At 33.8% G+C, this 8939-nt stretch overlaps 1 protein-coding gene across 1 annotated transcript; it reads left to right on the plus strand.

The window, feature by feature from the left end:
- The first annotated feature begins 959 nt into the window (after positions 1–959).
- Positions 960–3854, plus strand: LOC111999413 (receptor-like protein 7). Its single transcript, XM_024031534.2, has one exon. The coding sequence runs from the start codon at positions 960–962 to the stop codon at positions 3852–3854; it is 2895 nt and encodes a 964-aa protein (XP_023887302.1).
- The last annotated feature ends 5085 nt before the right edge of the window (positions 3855–8939 follow it).

The following is an 8939-nucleotide window of genomic DNA, read 5'->3' on the forward strand; positions in this document are numbered from 1 at the left end:
AATAAATTAGCATTAAATGCCAGACTCAGCATCTCACACGGCACATGGAGTGGCTCGACAACCTCTCACTGGGACCACCAAACTTGAAGCAAAATTGAAATAGAACTCTTATTCAACTAAAACACTAAGATAGTAAATATCTGACACGTATATTCAAATGGAGAGAAAAGAGTAAAATAGAGCTTGGGTTGCAATGGGTTTTTCACTCTACATAATTTTTTGTGTGGTTATTTTATCTAGAGATCTCAAGTGGGATATTTAAAGATCCACAAAAGTTGTCAACGTTTATTTCAGTTCTTACAAATTAGAACATGAACGTTAAAGTCTTTAACGTTTATTTGAACGTTAAAATCAGATTTCTTATTCACCTCACTGCCTCCATTCACAACTCATTATCCTTAAGAAATTTCAACTGCATATTTGATCATGTCAAACCCCACACAGCCAATCATGGCCAAAACATGTCATTCCATTATTCAAACAATTTTATTAATAATAATTATTTAATATATAATATTGTGTAAGGTAATTTCTTTTGAGAATTATATATGGTTAAACATCCAGTGGCCTATTTGGCCACACAATCCAACAAAACTTATGAAAAAAAAAATTACATTTCCTATAACCTATTCCTTCATTACATAGATAGATGCCAGATTTTCTCCTCACCGCCTAGTCTTCGTCTTTGTTTCTCTCTTACTTCGCCAAATTCCACAGAAGATAGCTATCCTTGAGAATGACACAGTGGCTTTAGTCTACACGGCTAATCAAGGCATGAGAATGATACATTTATTGTTTAACAAAGATGGCAATATCTTATGGAAAATGTTAAAGAGAACTGAATGGAGTAATTGGATAAGAAATGAAAGGTGTGTGAGGGTGGCGTATGGGATCCCTATTCTCTTTTCTATTTATTTACTTGTCATGCATTACAGCAAAACAAACTCCAATAGAACATTATGGGTTTATCACTTTCTTTCGTGATGTTCACGCAGTTTCTCTTTCTATTGTCTCTGCTTTCTCTTGTTTCTGCTGGCTCTTTTTCTTCGGTGCAGCCACTATGTCATGATGATGAGAGCTTTGCCTTGTTGCAATTCAAAGAAAGCCTTATTATCAATCAATCCACTTCCGCTTATTCAAAGATTTCGTCGTGGATGGCACAAATTAGTGATTGCTGCACGTGGGTTGGTATTCAATGTGATGAAAACACGGGTCATGTGATCAGCCTTGACCTCAGTAACAGTTCTCTTTATGGTTCTATCAACTCCAGTAGCAGCCTCTTCCAGCTTGTTCACCTTCAAAAGCTTAATCTCTCCATCAACAACTTCAATCACTCTGAAATCCCCGTTGGAGTAAGGCGGCTTTCAAAGCTTACTCACCTTGACCTCTCTTATTCTGGATTTTCAGGAAAGATCCCATCAGAAATTTTACAACTCTCTAAGTTGGTTTCCCTAAACCTCGCTCTGAATCCATTGAAGCTCCACAAGCCTGGTCTCAGAAGTATAGCTGAGAAGTTAACATACTTGGAAGAACTAATTCTAAGTGAGGTGGACATATCATCCACTGTACCCAGTATCTTGGCAAACTTATCTTCTTTAACAACTATTTCTCTTATAGATTGTGGTTTGCATGGTGAGTTTCCAACCGGAATTTTTCAGCTACCAAATCTCAAGTCTCTCAGCGTGCACTTCAATCCAAAACTCACTGGTCGAGTACCAGAATTTAATAGAAGTAGCCCCCTTGAAGTTTTGAGACTTGCAGGCGCAAGTTTCTCTGGAAAGCTACCAGATTCAATGGGTAACCTCCAGTCCTTATATGAATTGGATGTTAGTAGTTGCAATTTCTCTGGACCAATACCATCGTCATTTGCTAATATGACAAAGCTTACGTATCTAGATCTTTCAGAAAACATTTTTAGCCGTGGGACTCTTTCTTGGGTTGGTAAGCAAACCAAACTCACCATGTTACTTCTAGCAAATATTAGTTTATATGGTGATATCCCGTTTTCTTCTATTGGAAACCTGACTAAACTTACAGCATTAGTACTTGGTCAGAATGAATTAACTGGTCCTATCCCATCGTGGCTAGCAAACCTCACCCAACTAAATACTCTATGGTTTCCAGAAAATAAATTGTGTGGTCCAATTCCGACATCTATTTCCAGCCTTTTGAATCTTCAAGTTTTAGAATTGTCTTCAAATAACTTGAGTGGCACAATAGAATTTGACTTGATTCGAAAGTTCAATAACCTCTACCACCTCGATTTATCTAAAAACAATCTTTCATTAGTTATTCATCCTAGTACTGATTCTACCTTTCAAAAATTTAAGGTATTAGCACTGGATTCTTGTAACTTAAGTGCCTTCCCAGAGTTCCTTAGAAACCAAGATCAGTTGGAAATTTTGTCACTTTCTCAAAACAACATTCATGGCCAAATGCCAAAATGGATCTCCAACTTGAGTATAGACACTCTCATGTTTTTAAGCATGTTAGGAAACTCACTCACAGGTTTTGATCAAACCCCAAATCCTTTCCCTTGGCGTAGTCTACAATTTTTGCACCTTCAAAACAACAAGCTTCAAGGGGCACTGCCAATTCCACCTCCATCCATCTCTTCCTATTCTGTCTCTAACAACATGTTGACTGGAGACATCTCTCAAATGATTTGTGAACTAAGTTCTCTTTCTTATCTTGATGTTTCATACAACAACTTGAGTGGCTTCCTTCCCCATTGTTTAGAAGACTTGAGAAACCTTTCCATTCTTAATCTCCAATACAACAACTTTCATGGCAACATTCCTCAAATGTTCATGGAAGGATGCAAATTGGGGATGATCACATTGAATCAAAATCATTTTGAGGGGCCTTTACCAAGGTCATTGGTTAACTGTACAATTTTGGAAGTTCTTGATATTGGAAACAATCATATAACTGATATTTTCCCCTCTTGGTTGGGCATTCTTCCAGAGCTAAGGGTTCTCATTTTGCAATCAAATGGAATCCATGGTTTTATTGGAAAACCTGATACAATTCAAAGATTCCCAAAATTACAAATAATTGATGTCTCAAACAATAATATTAGTGGTAAGTTGCCATTTGAATATTTCCAAATTTGGAAAGCCATGCAAAGCTTTGATGCAAGTCACTTAACGTATATGCAAGCAAATGGTCCGATGAAAAAAAAAGTAAGCTACGGTTGGTTATTGATGTCATATGCCTACTCAATGACATTGACAAACAAAGGCATAAAGACAAAATATTTGAAAATCCAAGATTTCTTCGTGGCCATTGATCTATCAGGCAACAAGTTTGAAGGAGAAATTCCAAAAATTTTGGGGAATCTAAAAGCACTTCACATGCTTAACCTTTCCAACAATATTCTTACTGGTTTTATCCCGTCATCTTTGACAATCTTAACAAACCTGGAATCACTGGATCTTTCTCAAAATATGCTAGTTGGAGAGATTCCTCCACAGCTAGTGGAGCTCACCTTCCTTGCTTTCTTGAATGTGTCTCATAATAATCTTACAGGACCTATACCACAAGGGAAACAATTTCTCACATTTCAAAATAATTCATTTGATGGAAATGTAGAATTGTGTGGAAGCCCATTGTCCAAAAGATGTGCCAATTCAGAGGACCCACCAACTCCACCTTCAAATTTTGAAGCAAAACAAGGCTCAGAGTTTCCATTTGAGTTTGGCTGGAAGGTAGTTGCGATGGGATATGGATGTGGATTTATAGTTGGAGTTTTTGTTGGACAAATTATAATCACAAGGAAGAGTGATTGGTTTATAAAGTCATTTGCAATTGGCCATCCAACAGGAAGAAGGGTGAAGTGGAGGAGACGTTAAAAATAAATTTAGTTGGATAAGAATTTTCCCTTATAAATAAACTCATGAATTTATGTTGCTTCCATTACAAGTGTCCTCTTTTTTCTTTTTCTTTTTTTGGTGAGAAGCTGCGTTTATCGTCTACTCAATGTAATACATTTTTGTGGTGCTTTTCTTACTGCACCTTTTCCTTGTGGTGATCTTGGTTTTGTTATAAATGATAAAATGGTGTTGTATAAGGTGTTTTAAATTTAAAAACTTGAGGAAAAATATACAGTCTTTCTAAATCTTTAAATGTATATAAGTTTCATGTATAACGGTTTTAGGCCTGTTGATGATGAACTAAGCCTATTAATTCCAATCTAAGTAAATTTGGTGGATTGTGTGCCATGTTAATAAAATCAAGGTATTGAACTTGTCAGTGGCAAAACTAGAAATTTTGCTTTGAGGGAGGATGCCTTGGCTACAACCAACACTTTTACTTGAGATCAACCACCTCTTTCTATTGTGTGACTTCAAAGCTTTGTTAAAAATCTTGAATTTGATTATGTATTGGACATTTTGCTTCATCACATCACATATTTTATATATTCAGGAGTTGGGGTTTGATTTTAATGTGAGTTTGATTTTAAAAATATTTTTTTGAATTGTAATTTTTTTTAGTTTTAATCATTTTTAGGATTTTTTTTTTTTTAATGTTTTCTTCGGTAGGGTGGAAAATATTGGGTTTGAGAAAGTTTGTTTAAAACATAAAAAATAATTTCAAAATTCTATATACTTTTTAATGATATACAAATTGTTATAAATAATTAGACAAATTACAACTTTACCCACCTGAGGTTTGACCGAAATTTAAATTGCCAACCTATGGTTTGAAATCCCATGATGCAAGTGTTCTATTGGATTTTTTCTTTTCTTTTCTTATTTGATCTTGTATTTTTATATTTTTTTTGTGTTTTTGAAGGAGAGAGACATAAAAGTAGAGCAAAATTACATATTTAATCCTGTTTTTAACAAAGATAAGTTATAAAAATCTAACTGAGCTAATCTCAGGAGGATAAAGTGTCAAATTTCAAACTACTGGAATTTCAAACTACTGGTAGATAACTTAAATTTCAGCCAAATCACACGTAAGTAAGTTGTAATTTTCCCTTAATAATTTTTATTAAAAAAAGAATATTTTCACAAACTTACCTTTTGAATTTTTGAAAAAAATTGTACTATTTTCATTTGGTACGAAAGAAATTATATATATATATATATATATATATTTATTTGTTTATTTAAGACTTTTCTCCGCATAGTGCATGTTAGCAACTAATTTCTTACAGCAACAGAGGAACCCATTCCAATCTTGACTGTACATCTATGTAGTTGTTCCTCAATTGCAACATACTTCTCACCTGAACTAACGCCAAAGAATTGTTGCAAGAGAAAACACATCCGAGACAATAGTCATTTGATTTAACCGTTCCAAGACTTTATTCCTCTAACTCAAAATATGCAAAGTCCACTGATTAAATAAGTCTACGAAACTGCATTGTGTTCTATTAAGCTATCAACAAGACTATCTTCTTTCGTCAAAAAAAAAAAAAAAAAAAAGAAAAAGAAAAAAAAGCTATCAACAAGACTACTACCAGCTAGAACATCAAGAGCAGTTCCATTTGAACAATCTGATCATGCAAATTAATACCCCCATTCAAGATCATATAGATACGAAACTGTATTATGTTCAATGGCATAGGTCATGGAATTCAATCTAACACCTTGACTCCACATCTCAACAAAAGTATTAAGGCTCTGAACCCAAAGGTCATGTTGAAAGTAGATTGATAACGATAACATTTTGTTCCAAGACACACAATCACGTTCAGGCATCTTGTTGAACATTTCAAGAGCCATTCCCACCCAATACAATTTGGAGTACCCATAGATCATATTGTTCCCAACAAAACAAATTTGGAGTTGAGATCCTCAAATACACTATCCTAGCATAACTCACTTTTCTCAACTCATATTGTAACTAGAAAATATAGTTATGTAATCTTCTCTATTTTAGATTGAATCTAGGATCAAATCCTTGTATAAAACTTTTCAACAAATAAGTAGGTTTACAGAAAGTGTCACAAGTAATTTCAGAGATAATCGTCACTTTCTAATGAAACTTATTTCTATACTGTTAAAGGTAACTGAGCATTGAAATTAAATTATTTCTTAGATGGTGACATGAACTAATATTTTATAACATATAAATTATAATTAATTGAGATGGGTAGTCTAAACTCTAAAGAACCAAATTTTCAGGGAGGAAACTTATGAATTTTGAATCTATGAGTAGACGAAACCCATACCGTCAATCTAAAGCCTGTTATTATTAACTCACGAGCCATCTAAGCCCACAGTCCGCAAGTACAACCCACACATTTGAAATAGCCATCCAAAATTAATTCAAGATGGGTCCATAATAAGCTCGACGACATCAGCTCCAAAGCCCATCCAAATGGGCAATAAAGTCCTAAAGCCATTCGATGGAATCAACCAATTGAAGCCCACAAAAGATTAGCAATAGCCTATGAAAGCCCACAGCTATAACAAATATCAAGCCTTTTAAGTTCAAGTATTTCCCTCCATCAGTAGTGAACCATGCTTACTGAGGAGAGAAACAAGCCAGCTGATAAGGGAAATAGAAGAGGAATGGGTTGAAGGGCAAAATGGCCGTTTCGTGTCAACTTGGGCCCACCCAAAAGTTGACAAAATGAGCTTGGAACACAAAGACCATTGGATTTATAGTTTGATGCCATGCGTAAGTAAAAGAACTTTCTTCCTCTTTTTTTTTTTTTTTGAGAAAGGTAAGTAAAAGAACTTATTAAAGCAATAATGCATCTATTGTGTTACAAATTTGTGTTTTAGGGAATAGCTTAGCTTTTTTGCTGAAATTATTTTGTTAAAAGTGTGCTAAAATATATTTGCATTTTGAAAAAATGAGAAAAATTAAGACAAAGTAAGGTTTTAAAAAACTTTATATATTTAGCTTAGCTTTTTGTTGAAAACTTTTTGTTAAAAGTATGCTAAAATATACTTGCATTTTGAAAAAATGAGAAAAATTAAGACAAAGTGAGGTTTTAAAAAGCTTTATATAAAATATAAAAATAAATAAAAGCTAGTTTATAAGCTAGTAAAAACACACACAAAGTTATAGTCAATATCATCTTTACCTCCATAAAACAAGGGCCAATTACCATTAATGCAAAGCTGTTGCAACCCTTGATTTCATCAAGTACAAATTGGGGTTTTCCCCTTAAGGAAGCAATTTTTAGGGTGATTAGTTAGTCATGATGTTGTATTAAAAACAAGACATAAACAATGCCTCCTTTTAAGGAGGAACACTACTCTACTGGGAAATTGTCTCAAATTTCTATTGTGACTTTGAAAGCTAATTGGATTTTCTTATTGAAGAAGGAAAAATTAAATTTGGTTATTTTCTTTAATTTCCTTGGTATGGAAGGAAATATTATTCCTTGAAATTGATGAAAATTCTATTTCCTGTCAAAGAAGTAATACATTCCTTGTGTATCAAGGAATTTGATTTGAAGTCTTATAAATAGATAGTGTTGCAAAGAATTTGATGGTATGAGAAGAGAAGAAAAATAATAGAATTGGGCATGAAACCAAAAGAGAAAAATGAGATTTTTGCTCGGGAAGTACCCCAAGGAGAGAAACAACAAGGTTTGGGTCTTCTATACAAAGCTTTTGTAAAGCACACAAATCAAGGAAAAATTGTGAGGCTTTGATTCATGTTATGAAGTGAAGAAAAGGAAAAAGGTGTTGCCGCAATGTGAATATAGTGAAGAGCAAAATATTGTGTGAAAAGAAGAAGAAACCACAGTGAGTGCAATGAGTATGTGTGAGAGCAAAGAAAAACATAGAGATTTTATCTTTAACCACGAGACATACACAAGGGAGATAAATTTGATATTTCTTGAGAAAGATATTGCAATTGAATTTATACTAATTGATTTATCTAGAGTTTATCTAGTGATCTTTCTCTTCAAGGAGAAAGAATTTTCCAATTAAATTTATGTGGTCTTGCATGTGATTGATATTTTGACTTGGTGATTTTGGTGATAATATCTTTTGATGGTTGATTAAAATTGTTAATTGATTTTCTTAATTAACACAAGACTAGATTGGGACCCAACATGCTCAATATCAAGGAAAGTTAATACTCAATGTCCACAACCTACATTTCTCTCATTCAATAGGTCTTTAAATGATTTAAACATCACCATAAATTAGAAAGGAACCCGAAATGTGGGGGGGGGGGGGGAGGGGGGGGGGGTGGTAAGGGGGCATAAATTATCTCTAGACTAGAAACCACAACACACATACATTACACACACATTTGAAAAAAACTGAAGCACTTATGCATCTTGGGACATTAAGTTACATTCAATAGAGGTGCAAACAGTGGCGACTTTAGGAAATTTTTTTAGGGTGGTCTTCAACAAGCATAAATTACACAATCTAATAAAAAGAAAATTTTATATATTGACAACAACAACAATAAAAAAAACATGCAAATACATAAAATTTACAATTGCGTTCTACAAGTTTTCATATTTTGAAATTGTTGCATAATAGTCTTATTATCAATGCTACAAACTACATTTTTTTCAATATACACAACTAAGCAATCATTTATTCATTTATCTTCCATTCGATTGCGCAGTTCATTCTTTATATATTTCATTGCTGAAAAACTTCTTTCTATTGTTGCAGTAGCAACTGGAAGGGTCAAAGCTAGCTTTACAAGCAAATAGACTAATGGATAAGTCTCGTGCTTCCTTGTGCTCACTAACTTTTCAGCAAGTTCACTAGCTCCTTGAAACTCTAAAAAGAAGTCATTACTGCGCATGTCAAAAATGTAATTTTGCAGTTGAGAGTCAAGTGCCAAAATATCTGTCCTAAGAAAATCAGAGGGATAGAACTTAGTTAGACATATCAACTTTTCCTTATTGAAAGCCACAACTGAATTACTTGGATTCAAGCAAGCCATACAAAGTAGCAAATCGGTATTCGCCTCAAAAAAGCGGTTGTTAAGCTCTT

The sequence above is a fragment of the Quercus suber genome, unplaced genomic scaffold (genome assembly GCF_002906115.3).
Source record: "Quercus suber isolate HL8 unplaced genomic scaffold, Cork oak 2.0 scaffold_781, whole genome shotgun sequence".
NCBI classification, from domain to species: Eukaryota; Viridiplantae; Streptophyta; class Magnoliopsida; order Fagales; family Fagaceae; genus Quercus; species Quercus suber.